Source organism: Pholcus phalangioides, unplaced genomic scaffold (assembly GCF_987345545.1).
Source record: "Pholcus phalangioides strain wild (caught in Gottingen) unplaced genomic scaffold, Ppha-v1.0 ptg000018l_1, whole genome shotgun sequence".
In the NCBI taxonomy this organism is placed as follows: Eukaryota; Metazoa; Arthropoda; class Arachnida; order Araneae; family Pholcidae; genus Pholcus; species Pholcus phalangioides.
The window spans coordinates 17,583,620-17,602,245 of NW_028301611.1; the positions used below are offsets into that span (position 1 = coordinate 17,583,620).

Here is an 18,626-nt window from a genome sequence, read left to right on the forward strand (position 1 = left end):
AGAAACAACTACACAACCACTATTTTTTTTTCAATTCAAATTTATTTTAAAATTTGTGTGAATACATGTTATATGATACTATTGGCAACCAAGGAGACAGATGTCCCATACTGGTTGTTACAATTAATAGGTTTTAAAAAAATAGTACAGTGATATTATTTTCAGATATATGATGGGAAAAAGATATAAAAAAGATAATAGTTACAGATAAAAATAGTATAATTAACAAAAAATGAATATGTTAAAAATTGCAATATAAACAATAAAGAATATTCTCATGCAGCGGCGGAGGTGCTATAAAAATTACATATTAATAATATCAACATGAGTTCTTAATATAGACACTAGAGAAGGAAATACTCATATAACTATTGAGTGATAAAAAATAATTGCAAGACAGAAAATAACAGCCCGTTCGGAAGATTTTAAAATAAAATTTTAACTGTATGCAAAAAAACAATAAAAACTAAATCTATTTCAATTCCTCAAACAAAATCACAGCCGTAAAAATGAACGACAACATATATATTTCCCACTAAATTTTTTTTCCACAAATTTTAAGAATCTTCCCTCGCGGAATGTCAACCGTAGAATACTTAAGGGGAAAATAATTACCTATAAAAACGAATTCATTGGAATTATATGTAATACATAAAAACAGATTGGCATTTCATTCCCAAGAAAATCAAACGTCCGTCCCATCCAAAAAATAAATAAATTCTTAAGAATTTTCTCCGATCAGAAGAAATTTTTTTTTTTTATGGCAATGGCTTTTGATCGGAGATTCGTTGTCTTCTTCTTTTTTGAAGTTGGAATTCGATTTTCAAAGCGATTTTCCGAATTCAAAATCCACGTCACGTACCTCAAGTTCGCAGATTCCAAAATAGACTTTGAAAATACACGTTGGATGAATGTCATACATCGCATGCATTTGAATTATACATACGCGCTCCCGTTTTTGTTCAATATGGCTACTCTTCTCTATCAGCCCTAAACCGGATTAAAATTGATGTTAGGGATTCCGTTCTCGTGAACGGAATTTTTCCTCCTGGTTTTTTGTTGGGTCCCGGGTAGAAAAAAGGAAATCGGACCATATATGGGGAGAATGGGATTTTAGATATATTCAAGTCGATTGTGTTTTTTTTTTGTATCTTGAGTTACCTATTTTTGATCATGTTGAATCATGTGTATTGGTTAGGGACAGCCTTGGAAACAGCTTTTTCCTTAACCCTTCAAGCGGTTTTTAAAAATTTTCCTGATCCGCTTTTTAAATTCCACAGTGGAAATTACAAAACCTTATAGAAAAATTGCCATTTATTTTCAAAGAATTTTTTTTTTATATAATGTATACGGAATACTCGTTGCGTGAAGAGATATTGATGTTTTGGGAAAAAGGAAATTCGTCGCTGCCCTTACGGGGATTCGAACCCCGGTGTCTTGCTAGCTGGACGAATGCTCTACCATCGAAGGTAAGAAGAACAGACTCCATCCTTGGAGCGTATGTACAGAGTGTCCCACACTTGACTTGATTTCCGAAATGGAATGGCAAGAAAACTGTGGCAGATGTTAAAGCATTCTTGCGGGATATAAATATGCGAAGTTAGGAATTTATTCATATTGCAAGGGGGGTATATATTAATTAAAATACAAAAATAAATTTTTATATGGACACTCTGTGCCCAAAAACTCAATTACAAAGTTGTTGTCCTGTCTCTTCTGATGCCAACAAAAAATTACGTTTCGAAATGCAATGGTTGCTGAGATACTTGTAATCAAAAATCAGAGGAAACTTGGGAAAGAACAACAAAACGAACGGACAATGTTTCTTTTCCAACTTTTCTCCAGTTCTTGAATTCGCGTATCTATGCGAATATTGCACTTGGATGTGAGAGAGAGGGTGGAATGAAATTTAACTTGTACCTACATTCTTATCATCTTATCTTTTTATACCAGCGTTTCTCATCCTTCCTGAGCCCCAGGACCAGCAAAACGTCTGAAACAATTCGATGGACCCCTTGTGTCCCGTATTAACGGACATTCCTGCATTTATAGTTGTTCTGACTTGCTTTGTACATTTTGTCTAATTTTTTTTCTCCATGCTTATTTCGATTTGCAATGTTTACTAAAATCGTAAATAAACGGCGTTCTCACATTTTATGATAGTTACAGCTGCGAATACAAATATTCATCTTTCATATTTGTCAAGTTCAACGTGTTTTCCTCGATTTTTGAGCGATTTAAACTACAATAGGGATTTTGTCGACTTTTGACAACGATTTTGATGCCAACTGGTGACATCCTGTATTTTACCGTATTCAAGATCCCAGTTCCGCTTATTTTTCCCAATGAAATATGGTCATCTGGTCATTTGAAAGTTTTTTTCCTAATATATATATATATATTTCTACTGTAATTTGTATATATATATATATAGCTGCTCTTTATTTCCCCACCTTTCACTCATTTTTTCAGTAATTAGCAAACTTGTCGTAAATTGCATCTTTTGACTACAATTAGTGATATCCCAAATGTAGGATCGCAATTTCCAGAATTTTCCTTGATGTATGGTGAACCTAAATATGAAGATACAATTTTTATTTTCAACCCGTATGGATATTTTCAATGTCAACCGCAACGAATATATTTTCATTCAGTTAAAATCGAATTACCAAGTCTGGCTGCGAAGCACCTACGCCATCGTCGCGGACCATAGGTTGAGAAACACTGTTTATACTATCTTACTCTTTTATATTTGTGTCTTTTTTTCATTCCCTTTTTCTAACGTGCGGTTAGGTTAGGACACAAGGTTACTATTTTTATTGCCGATTCATCAAATATAGAGCATCCGAATTTCTTGCCAATTCGCTTGTACGCGAAGAGGTTAATATCTATCACCACTGATGATCGCACCACATCGATTGTGGGGGCGCACTGTGTATGTGCTGAATGGCTCCTGCGATCGACGGTGGCAATATTCTTCTAATAGCTCTGCTATTATATTTTAATGAAAAATGATTCTGAAATTGATGAAAAATAATTCTGAAATTGATGAAAAATAATTCTGAAATTGATGAAAAATAATTCTGAAATTGATGAAAAATAATTCTGAAATTTGACATGAATGTCACTCTCCACTTGTTAATACAAGATATGCAGAAGACTGGATGTTGTGAAGATATTTATTATTTGAGATGTTAATTTTTTAAGTAAGGAAAAAACTCATATCTGCCTCTACCGGGAGTCGAACCCGGGTCCCTCGTTTGCCGGACAAGTGCTTTGACCACTAAGCTACAGAGGAGACAGAGATTTCCCTTCGCTAGAGCGTATATATGCCGAACGGAACGGTGCAATGGACGGTGAAACAGATCAGCTAATCCCTCATGGACGACGAGCCACCAGAGGCTCGTCGTTAAATATCTTCACAACATCCAGTCTTCTGCATATCTTGTATTAACAAGTGGAGAGCGACATTCATGTCATATATATATATAGCCCTCTGGTGGCTCGTCGTCCATGAGCTATTAGCTGATCGGTTTCACCGTCCATTGCACGGTTCCGTTCGGCATATATACACTCTAGCGAAGGAAAATCTCTATCTCCTCTGTAGCTTAGTGGTCAGAGCACTCGTCCGGCAATCGAGGGACCCGGGTTCGACTCCCGGTAGAGGCAGAGATGAGCTTTTTCCTTCCTTAAAAAATTAACATCTCAAATAATAAATATCTTCACAACATCCAGTCTTCTGCATATCTTGAATTCTGAAATTGATGAAAAATAATTCTGAAATTAAAGAGAGAAATAATTCCAGAGTAAATGAAAATTCAGAATTTACTTTCAGGAAGAAATATTTTTGAGGATTACTGAAGGCCTGTAATAACCTGGACACCCCTGTTTGATTCAGATCCTTGAGCTCAGTCCCTGTTGGTCCACGTGTTAAGAAATCATGGACTGGGTTTAACTAGGTTCGAAATGTAAACATTTTGCTACATAATCAGAAATACATTTAACAAGAAGTTTTAAATTAAAAATAGTCGATGGGTCACGAAATTGATCATGTTGATTTTGGGTCGCAGGAGAAGATAAGAGGGAAGTCTAGTGTAATTGACCCTCAGATTTGATTGACAGGTTTTATGAGCAGTGTAACTGACCCTCGGCCATAACGATATCTGGGCACAGGTTGCCGATATAAGAGACAGTTAAGAACACGAGATATATCGGGATTGTCACTGTAAAGGTTAATGGAAATCTTTTATACATCGGGTCCATAAAGTCCTCACCCTTTTTTACTCGAACTCTAGTAGTAGACAAAACTTTCAATAATAACAATCTCTCAAATTAAGTCAATATTCGTGTTAATAAACATCTACGTAAAAGAATTGATATTTTGAAAACTTGCAAAATTTATTCGTCAAGATATTTGAATTCAAAGTTTGTGATTTTCATGATTTTTTTTTGGAAGCCAATTTTTCAGCTGTGATTGAGAGATTGATGCAAAAAAAAAGTTAGATTAATTAGGGGTTAATTTTTTTTTTCTTTTTTGTGATATAGCAGTTGATGAAATTCTCTAATAATTTTGTTGCACATTTCGTGGCCGAAGTCAACGCTTTAAATCAAATAATTTTAAAAATAAATTCAGTTTATATCAAATATAAAAATAAAATAATTCTAATTAAATTTTAGAAAATTAATTGAAATAAATGAATGAAATTATAGCATGAAAAGAAAAATGAATGGAAGTTGAACATGGAAAAAAAACAATGAAATTAGAAGAAAATGATAAAAATAAATTAAATTAGAAGAAAATGATAAAAATAAATTAAATTAGAAGAAAATGATAAAAATAAATTAAATTAGAAGAAAATGATAAAAATAAATTAAATTAGAAGAACATAAAATACTGAACTAAATTAAAAGAATAGGGAAATAATAGATTAAATTAGAAGAAAAGAAGAAAGTAAATATGTGAAATCGGAACGGGAAATAAATATAAAATAAATTATGAAAATGAAATTAAAAATGTGTAAAAACGAATCAAATTATAATATGTAAAAATGAATGAAAGAATTACCAATTTATCTAATGTCAAGAAAACATATAAGCAAAATTTTCAAAAGATTACAATACCATAACCGTATTAACATCAAAGACCTATTTGACATACATTATAATTACATTTTCTTGCGTGGCCATTATAATATGTTATATGATCGAGTAGCTATTCATACTTAGATAAAGACAACCATAATCTTTTTTATTGGCAGCGTATTATATATCATTATTTTATTATTATTTTTTGGTGATATATGTTTCCGTATTGAGTTGCTGTACTTATGCTATCCACATTTTTATGGGTATAATTTTTCAGCCTCCTCGTTGGGCAATTTACCTGTTGTGGCCTTTGTATTTGTATTATAATCAGCGAAGTATTTCGTCTAGTTCAGCGGTTCTCAACCTTTTTTGACCCGCGGAGCCCTTACAATTAAAAATATTCTATGGTGGAGCCCCGTAGGCCAATGTTTTAATTATTCACCAAAGTTAGTGATTTATTTTTACTATTTAAAAATATTTATAATTCTTTTTTTCTTAAATTTTAGTTTTTTTTTTTTTTTTTTTTTTAGTTTCTTCGAGCCCCTGGAGAGCGCGAAGCACCGGTTGAGAACCGCTGGTCTAGTTCAATATGACCACTAAATGATTTTAAATTTGATCCTACCGTCTCTATATTAGGTTTTTATTTCTGTCTTAGGCATCAGAACGTATTGGAATCATTCAGATCATTTTTCTTATTCATTTATTTTCCTCCAGTCCACAAATAGTTTCTCCTATATATTTTTCTTCATGTTTATTTTTCACCGATACGCATTTTATACCTCCTATAATTATTATTTTTTGCCTGTTTGTTTTTTGACGGTCCGAAAATTATTACTCATACTTTCATCGGTCTGCGAATTCGTTTCAACTACTTTCACCGGTCTATAATTGAAGAAAAACGTCTAAGAACACTGCTACAGATGACCCTGGGCAATATCAGTTTAATTGCTAACACCCTGTATACACCAATATCCATATATATTAATGTATTTATTTCTTTACAGAGAATGTATCCGTGTTTGCTCAGACTTGCTTGGATTCAGACCTCATGAAATGTATGACCGAACTTAAAGTGCTCACCAACAACCAGGATCTGGCATTCGCAGTGACTGAATCGGAACTCAACGTGAGCTGTGGGTAAGTCTATAAGTTTTGGACGAAGATATATGTGCTACATACACGCACATTCTATCCATCCATCCTCTCAAACATTGATTTTCTTCATAGTTTTGTTGTTGTTCTTCTCTCTCCAGATTTTCTCCTCCTCCTACTACTTTTTATTTAGTTCTTCTTTCTTCTCTTAAATCCTTCCTATACATAACTTTGGTTGAACGATTTATCCGCTATATATCGACTGATCCTTTTTTTTTCCCTCCCTATCCTGGGATTTTTTCCGTCCTCTCTTCCTCCAGAACAAAAATCAAGAACCCACTCCTAAATCACAGCTGCATTTTATAGTTTGGAACTTCTCAAGGATTTGGTTTTCGATTACATATGCAAGGATTTCAGCCATGGTTTTTTTTTGTTTTTTGCCTCTGCCCTTCTCTCTACTTTGACTTCACTTTTTTTTGTAAATATGCGTACAGCTATTTATAGAAAATCCAATTTGAAGATTTTGTTTTCCCCTCTCTCTATTTTTGCTTGAATATTTATGTTGAAATCTACAGACGAAGTCCATCAGTGACTAAAACATGCGATGCGTGATCAAATTTTTACCACTGAGGCATCCTAATACATGTTTTACATTGTAAAAATGTTATTCTAGCTAAATAGAAGACAGTCTAGCCTCTCTTTCTCGGATTCTTGTCAGAGGTTTGACGTAATGAAATCAGAGTAAAAAAGAAAATTGGGAGAGAAAAGAGAGAAGAAAATCTCAACGTTCCAATGTTCCAGTTAAGTACTTAATCGGATCAAGTTCGGATCCTTTTGCCACTTGAAAGTTCTCTTACATCGATAAAGGTCCAGGAATTTGGGATTCTTTTCAATGGCATCTTCTGTCGGAATTGAAAATGTTCTTCTGCTGTTTTTCTTAAGGTCTGGTTTTTTTTTTTTCTAGTTGATTGCTATCTAGTTCGAAGTTGGAAGAGAGACTTAAGTTCTCTCTCTCTCTCTTTTCATTTAGGCTAGAAGTGGTTCAATATATTCCTCAATAGTTTTTAAGTATGGTATTGCCTCTCTAAGAAGTATCTTAATCGGCTCATTTAAAGTAAAATTGCGCGCGCGCGTGTGAGTGTGTTTATGGGTAGGTATATGTACATGGATTTCAGAGTCTTTTTCGTGGGTGATCGAAGGAAGTACGGCGATGGATGACGCTAGCGCGTATTTATCCAGCATAAGTACCCGATTGAGCTGTATTCATGAAGGACTTCATTTTCATACGGCGTGGTGGAATGAAAAAGAGGCGTAGGCAGTAGAAAAAAAAGTACATCGTGTTTGTATTCAAACTGACACTGCTCAGAGTCATCTGTATCTCGATCTAACAACCGGAATGAAACCAAACTTCGTTGGTGGACTAATGAAGACATGAGAAGATGAATTCATGTCTCATACTTTGACTAAGGCTGTGACTAAGGTATGAGAATAAATGCAGATGTTGTTTACCTCGATTTCTAGAAGGCATTGAAGAGAGACTTCATTTTTTGAATATGTTTAGATTGGATGAACGCAGGTGTCGGGGAGATATGATCGAAGTGTTCAAAATTTTCAACGGGATGGATAAGATGGACCATGAACTTTTAATACACCACCATGCTTTTACAAGGGGACAGCAGTATAGATTGGTAAGGGACAATGCGAGGTTATTATGTTGTCGCAGGGAATTTTTCTCTAATTGGGTTGTTAATAAATGGAATAGCTTACCCCCGGAGGTAGTTAATTGTAACACAATTGACACGTTTAAAAAGAAATACGATAAACATGTTGGGGTAAATCGAGAAGCTATCCATTCTTAGAATAAGACAACCATAAGTATTCTTTATGGGCATTGTATAATATTTTATCATGTGTATATATTGTTTATAATTTTAGTTTTTAATTGGGTTGCTGTATTTTTAGAAATATATGGCATCCATATTTGTTATGGGCATCTTTTTCTCAGCCACCTCGTTGGGCATTTTGCCTGTTTTGGCGTTGTATTTGTATTTGTATATTTGAGGGTCACAAAGTGGTTGTATATGTATCTCCATATTTGTTTATCTTTGCTTATTTTTTTGTGTATTTTTGTCTTGTCATCTGTTTTTCTTTTGTATTTTGCAACGTGTTCTGTACAATAAAAAAAATTTCCGGGGTAAAAAAGAGTGTAGTTCCGAATTTCGCCGATGGGGGAATGTATGTGAACAGTGTAAAACTGCGCTGTTTCGGTTAAGTTAAGTAGTAATGTAAAATTAGCAACAAACAGGCAAATGAATGACAATGACGAAATTACCGTGAAATGTCACTCTTTATTCATCACTTGAATGTGGCCACCGTTCTTGTGGACCAAACTTTGCATCCTCTGCATAACATCCCTGGACGATATTAATTCCAGCAATGATCCCCTGTGTGCAGTCGACAATGACAGTCGTAACATCTGGAATTATAAGTATTGAACGGGATATTTTGCAAAAAAAAAATAATTACGGGAAAATACGGGAATGTCCCTAGAAATACGAGTGGTATGGTCACCATATAATTCACATATTTTACAGACATGTACTTTTTCGTTTTTCTTATGAATTGCATTTTTATTCATTGTGATTTGCGCAGTAGTCTCTCCTTTTTCCGCCATTGGTAATTTTTCAACAGTTTTAGTGATGTAATTTCCATTTTTACTTATCTCTGACAACTTTTTCGGCAATAATCGGCAACTTTACTTACCTCTGACAATTTTTATAGCGATAATTGGTGAGGTCTCATATGGATATCGATTCCCCGTGTTTTTATGAAGGAAATATGGTAAATACTTTTATACAGGAACACTTTTTGCAGGACAGATGGAACCCATCGGTGGGCCGCGCCTGCCCTGCAGGCCGGAGATTGTGCACCCCTATAGTAGAAGATAGTGAAATGAAGTCAAGATTGTGAGGCATCGACATTCATGAATGATATGAAATCGAAAAAGATACCCCTCATTTTAAGAATTGGAAAATCATTTACAAGTCACTATACACTGTTATATGTAGCACTTACTTTCTGTCACAACACATTGATGCATTCCAGCGAAAAAGGCATTCAGTCCAACCTCAATCTGAATTCAGTTGTAACCGATCAACGATGTAACTTACTGGAAATGAGATGCTAAATGCTGTTATCAATATAATGTCGGGACACTTTCTGTTGCAGTGAGCAATTCGAACACATTTTAGTCATTCATAACTTTGCCAGCTCGATACTTTTATCACGTTGCTTATTCTCAGTTTAATCGTTCCGTTCGTGGGAATGTCCTGAAAAGCTTAAATTTCCCGCTTTAAAACTTGCTACTTCATGTAAGGTCAGTGTGTTTAACGAATCTAATGAAGAATACTGTCGATTCATTCAGAAAGTAAGCGTATTTATGGACTCCTGCTAGATCTGTGTGTGTGAGTTAACCCATGTGAGTCGAAGATATCCTCCCCGTTTTGAGCTATTGTTTAACTCTATCGCGATACCTAATTCTTTTTCATATTGTGATATCCAAAAAACATGTCTACGTACCGTCATACCAAAGCATCATATTTCCATCACGTATCGTATGATACCAACCATCGCATCTCCGATCACGGTACCCACGATCCATATCTCTGTATCTCGATACCAAATCCTCATATGGATAGCTCGTATCCTGATGATATGGGATCATACAGATAACTTCGTCTCCCGATAACACTGCCTCATACGCGTAATTTCGTATTCTGATACCAAAGCCTCATACAAGCAACTTCGTAGCTCGATACCAAAGCCTCATACAAGTAACTTCGTAGTTCGATACCAAAGCCTCATACAAGTAACTTCGTAGCTCGATACCAAAGCCGATTTTATAGCCTCATACTTTCGTATCACGATACTAAATACCAATACTTACATATCGCGATACTATAAATCCCGATACTTGCATATCGTGATACTGATTCCTGATCCTTGCATATCGTGATACTGATTCCTGATCCTTGCATATCGTGATACTGATTCCTGATACTTGAATATCGTGATACTGATTCCTGATCCTTGCCTATCGTGATACTGATTCCTGATACTTGCGTATCGTAACGCTAAAGATTCATATTTGTGTATCGCGATGCCAAAGCCTGATACTTGCGTACCATGATAGCAAAGTCCGATACTTACTACTTGCGTACCATGATACCAAACTCCGCTACTTGCAACTTGCTTATCGTGATACCAAAGCTTCATACTTACGTATCGTGGTAACAAAGCTTCATACTTACGTATCGTGGTAACAAAGCTTCATATTTTCGTATCCCGATACGCCAGTCTCATATTTGCGTATCGTACAGAGATATCTTCATATCTCTTTAAGAATCACGATACCAAAGAATCATATCTTCATATAAGGTAATAGCGAAGTCTTATATCTTCGTATCACGATACCAAAACCTCATAAAAACCAAAAAATCATTTCGCGATACTAAGGCATCATATCTCCATATTACGTTATGCAAGCCTTAAATCTTCGTATCGCGATAGACATGTATGAGGCTGCAGTATCGGGGCGATGGATACAGTTTCATTTACTGGATGTAAATCGAATGCATGTTGACGACGTTCACCATCCGTCACAGTGTCAAAAAAAAAAAAAAAATCATCCGTAAAATAAATACTTCAATGTATTTATTCCTGGATCGGGGCTCAATCTTAACTTGAGGTTGATAAAAAACAAAAAAAATCAATCAATCCAGGACGGATCGCCATATGAAAAATTTCTTTAGCCATACAGGGAAGCAATATTCAAACTTTTCCAGAGGATTTTTGGGTAGACCGGAGAAAACAGGATTTTTTCACCCTCCTAACCCTCCCCCCCCCTCCTTTTTTTTCTTCCCCTTCCTTCTTATACAACACTAATCCCGAAGGAAGGATAATGTTATAGACCCAACCCCCTAACCCCATGTCCCGGCCATCCCCACGAGGATCTTCCGCCTGTACTGCAAGATAAGTATTTTTTTCAGGTCTCTTTCCTTTTCTTTTTTGAAATATTGCCATGCATGGCACTGTATGTACTACATCTACTCCGTCCGCCGATACCGTTTATTCCGGTTTGTTCCGAGGGCGAACCGCGTCCTGGATAGAAAATTCGGGAAAAATTCCAGGAGCCAGGAAAAATGTTATCCGATATTTTTAGCGAAGGATTTGATCGATCCTTTTCTTGTTTGCTTCCCATATACCTATATAATATTTGTTTTTTTTCTCTTATACACACATACAGGCATTTAAGACGTGCCATGGAATGCGTCAACGATTTCACAGATAGATGCTTCGAGCCCACTCAGAAGGACGTCTACAGATCACTAACAAGCGGAGCTCAAGACCTTATCCTGGATTTGTGCTCACCCGGATCAACTTTCAGATCGAGTCAGTATTAGTATTATATAAATTGATCGATCAGTAACGTCACGTGATGTCGAAAGGTCGCAGGACCGAAATCAACGTCAAAAACTCTTCATCCACATATAACATAACGTTTCTCTTCTTTAATACATAGGGTATTTGAAACATGCTCCCTGCTATAAAAGCTTACACTTGGAGTACGCTAAATGCACCGAAATGTACACGGAGAGCCAAGAATCACTGAAGAAAGTCGATATGGGAAGTGAGATGAAACTGCTGAAATCTTGCTGGTAATTAATTTACTTTCATAAAATATGATATAAATATTGTTTAGGATTAAAAAAGCCTTTACAAGTCTTTGTGATGAATAAAGGCACGGAAATAAAATACAGGGGTCGCAGCAGTTTCTGCAACGTTGCAACGGAGAACTGTGCAACGTTGCAGTATAAAAATGTCCAATATCACTTTAAGACAAAGAAAATAATTACCACCTGTTAAACTCGTGTCTTGCTTTGAAAGATTCCAAGAAATGAGAGAGAAGGGGGGGGGGGGAAGAATAATCAAGGGAATTGACAACGATGTCAAAAATGTGGCTTACACAGGTTCGCGGAGAGAAAAATTTCTTCGTATGACTATGATCAAGCTTGCAGACCCGAAACAGCATTATGAACCGAGCGGCAGGTTCGATTCCAATCTATTGCCAAAAAAATATTAATGTTCCCCGCTTCAACCTGAAATGATCACAGATAGATGGCGCCAAACAAAAAATATATCACCTCTTAAAACGAATATAAATATATTTCCAGGAGCATCAATACCCGCCCTCTGATGAAGTTTTTACGTGAGTCACGAGAACAAAACAACGAAATTTTTCCCTTTTTTACCCGATAATTTTGTGGAAGCCGCGGATAGATGGTGCCCCTCCACAAGATGTCACATCTCAGTCTTCATCGTTTCATTACGCCTCACCCACAGTTACAAAAACTGATGGCAGATGGAAGCCCTACACACAACAAGCATTACACAGAAATAAACTTCACTTCAGGTTCACTACACATACATACACACACATTGCGGCATATACCAGTTGGTTAGAAGTTCCGCAAAAGAATATGGACGAAGTGAATGTATCGATCAGTAGTAGTAGTAGTAGTCTTCATCATTCATTCAAGTATTCCTTAATATGATGATTCATCCGAAATATAGATGGCAACATGGAAAATCAAACGCAACACTACATACACACTCAAACTCTTAGGTACTGCACACTTCCGGCACAACTCACTAGGTAGTAAATCGCCCATAGATGGTGATGGACCTGGATTGTGCTCGGTATGAAAGGAAAAAGAAAAAAATGTGTGATGATTCAAGCCCCTAGGATGGATTACGAATTAACACATGGACACGTGTCTCCCCATTCGAAATCGCCTGGAATTCCCAGCATTCCGTATGGAATTACACCTTGTTTGTTGGTCGGGAAAACAGCACTGGTACCGGGCCACCGAGTCTATTTTTTTTTCATTCATCATTACAGAGGCTGTCTGTTTCCATACATCAAGAGCCAATCCCATTTCAGTGACAGAGGTAAACAAAAAAAAAAGACAACACATGATTCTCACATATTCCGTATCAAATTATATCCAATAAAGTTTTGTCCCGTCATGACCATTCCAGCAAGAAGGAGGGGATGGGAAGAATATCCATTAACGGAGAGGGGGGTGGGAGGGCAAACCCCCCCCCCAAACACTCGGAAACGCCAGAGTCAACAAGCTCTCATCTTGAGACCACATAAAAGATGTAATCGATTCGGACCATCACCGTCTCTTTATATTTCTTTTCTCTTTTGATGTGCCTTGTAACTCGGATCCAGTTCCGGACACTCTTCGAGGATATATGATATGAGTAGAGGAGGAGTAAGAGGGAAAAAAAACGGATATGTGTACCTGACACTGGGAAAGAGAATCCCCGATATTTTTCATTATTTTTCTTGTTCTGTCCCGTAATTTGCTGGTGGGTAAGTGTCTCTGTTTCTGGCACCGAAATAAAAACAAGACGTCGTGGTCAATAAAATGGATCATTCGTGAAATGGTCATTGTCTGGCCGATCTAAAAAGAAAAAAACCATTAAAACATAAAGGATATCTATGGAAAAATTTTGTCATCGTGACCTCGAGTGATTTTCCATTGATACCGATGGGGCGCGGTAGCCCAAGTCGATAAGATACTCACCTAAAGTAGCCTATCAGAGGATAGTTAGCGGTGTCGCGAGTTCGATACCCGGTTCTTCTTTGTCAGGAAGTTTCCTGACGCGGGAGTACAACAAAGACGGCGTCATGACCACAAAGAAAAGGGTTGCTAGAGCGCGGAGTCCTACATCGAGTGGTTAGCGCACCAATCTCTCAGTGAGTATAAAAAGTCTAGTAAGTCGGTTCCGGTCTAACCCTTACAGTGGCAATCCCGAACTATCCCGATCTCTTCAAACTTTCTCGGAACGGCAACTCCGAGCTCAGATACTTTTGTAAGTTCCCTCGACCCCCCCCCCCCCGTCCTGTAAATCAACTGTCAGTGGGCGGAGTCAGCTTCGGTTCAAAGTCTGATAGCAGTGGGGGGGGGGGGGAGATACGACGAGAGAGAGAAAACGAAATACACGTGTGGTGAAAAAAAAACGTACATACAATACATCAGGGGTGGCCCAAACTTTTTCTATAAGCCGTGAGATAATTAAAGAATATTTTCAATGCGCATGCCACTCCAATAATTTCAACGAGCTGACCCTACGTCCTGTTTTTACGGGACGCGATCATTTCCTCTTTTCCTGCTAAGTTTCGTTGTTGTCCTCTTATGTTCGTGAAAATGACTGGAGACTTTCAAAGAACCTAGAATGTCAATGGTTCATAACTGTTGGTGTTATTACAGCAACTATAACGCCCGAAGTTTATGAATGGGGATCTCACAAAAATTGCAACATCAGTGACTTGAGGGGGGGAAAAAGCTTCAAAAGGACATAAACCATCAAGAGCACTCACAGGATTTAGAACGTCGACTCCTCCAAACCAGATCATGTCTCGCCGATTTGTTTCGAAGAAGAAATATAAGCAGGTGATCGAAAAAGACCTTTGCCTCGAAGGGAAAGGAAAAAAAAATGTTGGAGTAGAGAGAGTATCATTTTCCCCTCTTACTATGTCCATGTATTCATGTTTTCCCTCATACATGTGCAACTTGTTTTCCTTTCCCTTCGAGGCAAAGGTCTTCTTCGATCACCTGCTTATATTTCTTCTTCGAAACAGCTCGGCGGGACATGATCTGGTTTGGAGGAGTGGATGTTCTAAATCCTGTGAGTGCTCTTGATGGTTTATGTCCTTTTGAAGCATTTTTTCCTCAAGTCACTGATGTTGCAATTTTCGCGAAAGCCCCTTTTATAAACGGCAGACGTTGTTGTTCCTGTAATAACACCAACAGTTATGAACCATTGACATTCTAGGTTCTTTGAAAGTCTCCAGTCATTTTGACGTTGTAGGTGCGGTGAAAACCCTACGTTATGAACAAGTGATACTTTGGTCCTGATAGAGCCCTCAGCTATTAAACATGTGTGAAGATAGATCGTCATATGCACATGTCTATGGTACACTGACTAGAAAGTAGCCTAACGTCTGAGCCGTCTTAAGATTATCATGGGCCCTCAGTCAAAGTGGTTTCTCAAAGGCCCTACCTGGTAAATCCTAGAAAATTTCAACCGGATCTGATTTTTTTGAGGCCCCTCTTCTCTTAAGGTCCTCGGGCCGTGCCCAGATGGACCCATGCGTTAAGACGGCACTGCCTAACGAGTGAGCAAGTCCTTCCGATTCACAAAGTTAAGATCTTGTTCACAGCGCTTGAGGATGAAGTATGAAATAAGAGCCTCATGCATTATCACGCATCTGACATTATGATTAGTTAATTTATCGTAATATAAACCAAAATTATAATTCCATTATTCTTTTCTTTTGTGTTGTGCAGCTATTTCGACACGTATAAAGCCTGTATAAGGAGATCTGTGCTCGCCAAATGCAGTTCAGAAGCCGCTGAAATAGGGGAGCAGATAATCTCCAAGGCTGAAGGTGCACTGGTACAGAGCTACTGTTCCGAATACAAGCACGACAGTCCGGAGTGCTTGCCGAACTGTTCCAGAGTGGTGGCGACCACTTCTTTCTGGACTCTTCTCCTCAGCGCGACAGCTGTCCTCTTTTTCTTCTTTATGAGTAGCCAAAGGGACTGAATGCTAAAGTACATCTTATGAATATTTTAAGGAAAGGAATGATATATATTCGGTCCATGTTTAATGGGCGATTTGTATGCAATCATTACTTGCAGGACGTATGTTTTGTTATCCTTTTACAAAAACGGACTTGGATATTGTCAAAATTTTTGTTCTCGAGAAATCTCGTGGTGATTGAATATTGACATGTGTGTGATCCCATTAACGCCTTCACTTTCAGAAATCTACAGCCGTACGATATGGTCGCCAATCGAGTTTTTGTGGTCGTAAAAAAAATGAATTTTTATCACTGGCAGTGATATTTTTACCATGGATAAATTAATTACGACAACAGTTGAAAATTCCGCATGATTCACAGTTTTAATAATTAAATGCCCTATTATCTTCGAATCATTTAATAATCATATCATGTTAATATCATTTACGGACAAACTATCTTACGTTGGAACTATAATGTTTGCTTGGTCCGTCCTCAAATTAAGAAAGTCCATTCAAGTCCAAATTCTAAGAAAAAAATTAAGCTATGGCAAATTTATTCCAATAAATCTCGGGCCAAATTTGATGATTGAATATCAGGCATTCGAACTATTATCGTTTATCATATAATATAAAAATAACCCTGCAAATTTATTCCTAATTCTCTAAGTTTGATCACGTTTTTTATTTTATTTTATTTACTTTTGTTTCCATCTGTATAAAATTACTTCGATTCACAAATTTATCGATAATTATTGGTATTAAAAGTTTCTGTGATTGAAAGTATGCATCATACAGGAATGTCATGGAATTTTATTGAAAAATTATGACTCTTTTAAAAGGATTTATCTTATCTTTAAAAAGGAAAACAAAAACTAGGAAGGACGAAATATATAAGAAATTAATAATTTTTATGTTTTTCTTCTTCTCATCTGTCTTCTTTTCTCTTAATTTGTCTCTTCTTTTACTTGATAGATATTGTCTATTATAAGACAATAGTTTTGATAAGACAACCATAAATAGTTCTTATGGGAATTGTATAATATTTTTTGTATATATATATCGTTTTTAGTTTTTATAATTGCATTTTTAATTGGGTTGCTGTATTTTAGAAACGTATGTCATCCATATTTGTTATGGGCATCTTTTTCTCCACCACCTCGCTGGCCATTTTGCCTGTTGTGGCCTTGTATCTGTATTTGTATTATTTCTCCCCATTTTTTTTATTTTTACTACTTTATCTTATATTTTCTTGATTATTTTTTTCCCATGCACTTCTTAGAATTTTCTTTTGTTCTGTTTCTACATTTTCTTCTTTTCTCTTTTTCTCATGTCTTTTATATTCATTGTATTCATTCCTTTCCCTTGTTTCAGTTTGTCTTATAATCTTTTGTATTATTTTATTATCTTATAATCTTTTCGTCACACGCTCTACGATGGACCAAGTGGGTCCCTAAGAGATGCATAGTGTATGTATTGCTTTGTTGTGTTGTCTTTCATTTGTATTTGCATTTTGTATTTCATGGTACCGTGTCTATGTTGTGTTGTTAAAATAAAACAATAATAATTATTTACTTCTATTTTTCTTTTTTTTCCTTTTTTTTCTATATTTTCCTTTCTTTTTCTTTCCTATTTCATTTCATTTTATTTTGATTTATTTTTCTTTCTTTTTTCATATTTTCATTCATTTTCCTTCCTATTTTCATTTTTCTCTTCAGTTTATTTCACTCCATTCTTTATTTCTTCTTCAGTATTTACTTTTTTCTTTTGCGTTTTTCACTCCTTCTCTACTTTCGTTCTTTCTCATGCTTTATTTTATTATTTTCATTTTTCCCCTTCATTTTCTTCGGTATTAACTTTACATTTCTTCCCTTTTTCTGTTCGTTTCCATTTCTTCCTAACTTTTTACAGTGGTACCTCAATCTATAACATAGAAAATTCAATTATTCAATTTTTTTAATTTCAATTCGACGAGTTGAAACCAATATTACTTCTAAAATTATAATTCTATTAGGTTTTTTTTAGTGAATATCGTGAGAATGCGGGAAGTACTAATGGAACAACGATAATTTTAACTGAGAAGTTTACTTGAATGACATCTAATAATTACAAGTTTTTCTGGTGACGAATTCGGACGATGGTTAAGACAACATCCCCTGAAGAAAGAGAGGGGATTGTTGAGGTCCTAATATATACAATTCTCCAGAATTGGAATCTTCATTTGCTTTCAGGAAAGAAGGAATAAGTATGAGTAAATTCGGATATTCTTCGTTTATTGCAATACCTCCCTTTTGAAGCATTCGCCACTCGTTATTCATCTCTTTTATGTTATGAACTTGTCAAACCATATATCTGTACCAGTCACTTTTATTGAAAAGAAGCAAAACACAATCACTTAAGTGAATGAAAAACAGTTTTTTTGTTTTGTTTTGGCTCACCCTATGGTTGTTAAGCGAAATGCAGTAGAAGTTGTTTAATTCGAATTTTGGATTATTCGAACTTTTACGAACTCTCCATTAGTTTTTCATCGGATTTAATATTAAAATTTCTTGTTTAATTCGAATTTTTTTTTTTTTGATTTCTTTGGAAAATTCGAAGTTGGAAGAAACAAAAATCATGATTTTTGTATCAGCAAATTTAGTTTATAAAAATTCTACAAAAAAAAAGGCAGACTTTGCTTTAATTTCGATAAACTTAACAAAAAAAATAATTTTTTAAAGATAAATAAAATTTTGAAAGTTCTGTTTTTTCTCTACCTGTTTTTTTATATATACTGTAATTTAATGCCCATT

At 35.9% G+C, this 18,626-nt stretch overlaps 1 protein-coding gene across 1 annotated transcript in view; it reads left to right on the top strand.

The window, feature by feature from the left end:
• LOC149071781 (uncharacterized) overlaps positions 1-18,404 on the top strand; it is a 55,655-nt gene extending 37,251 nt beyond the window's left edge. Inside the window, exons 2-5 of the mRNA XM_089247730.1 lie at positions 6,090-6,222; positions 11,483-11,628; positions 11,759-11,894; positions 15,600-18,404. Of these exons, the coding sequence (XP_089103856.1) occupies positions 6,090-6,222; positions 11,483-11,628; positions 11,759-11,894; positions 15,600-15,858 (674 nt within the window). The 3' untranslated portion in view covers positions 15,859-18,404. The remainder of the gene's footprint in view (positions 1-6,089; positions 6,223-11,482; positions 11,629-11,758; positions 11,895-15,599) is intronic.
• The last annotated feature ends 222 nt before the right edge of the window (positions 18,405-18,626 follow it).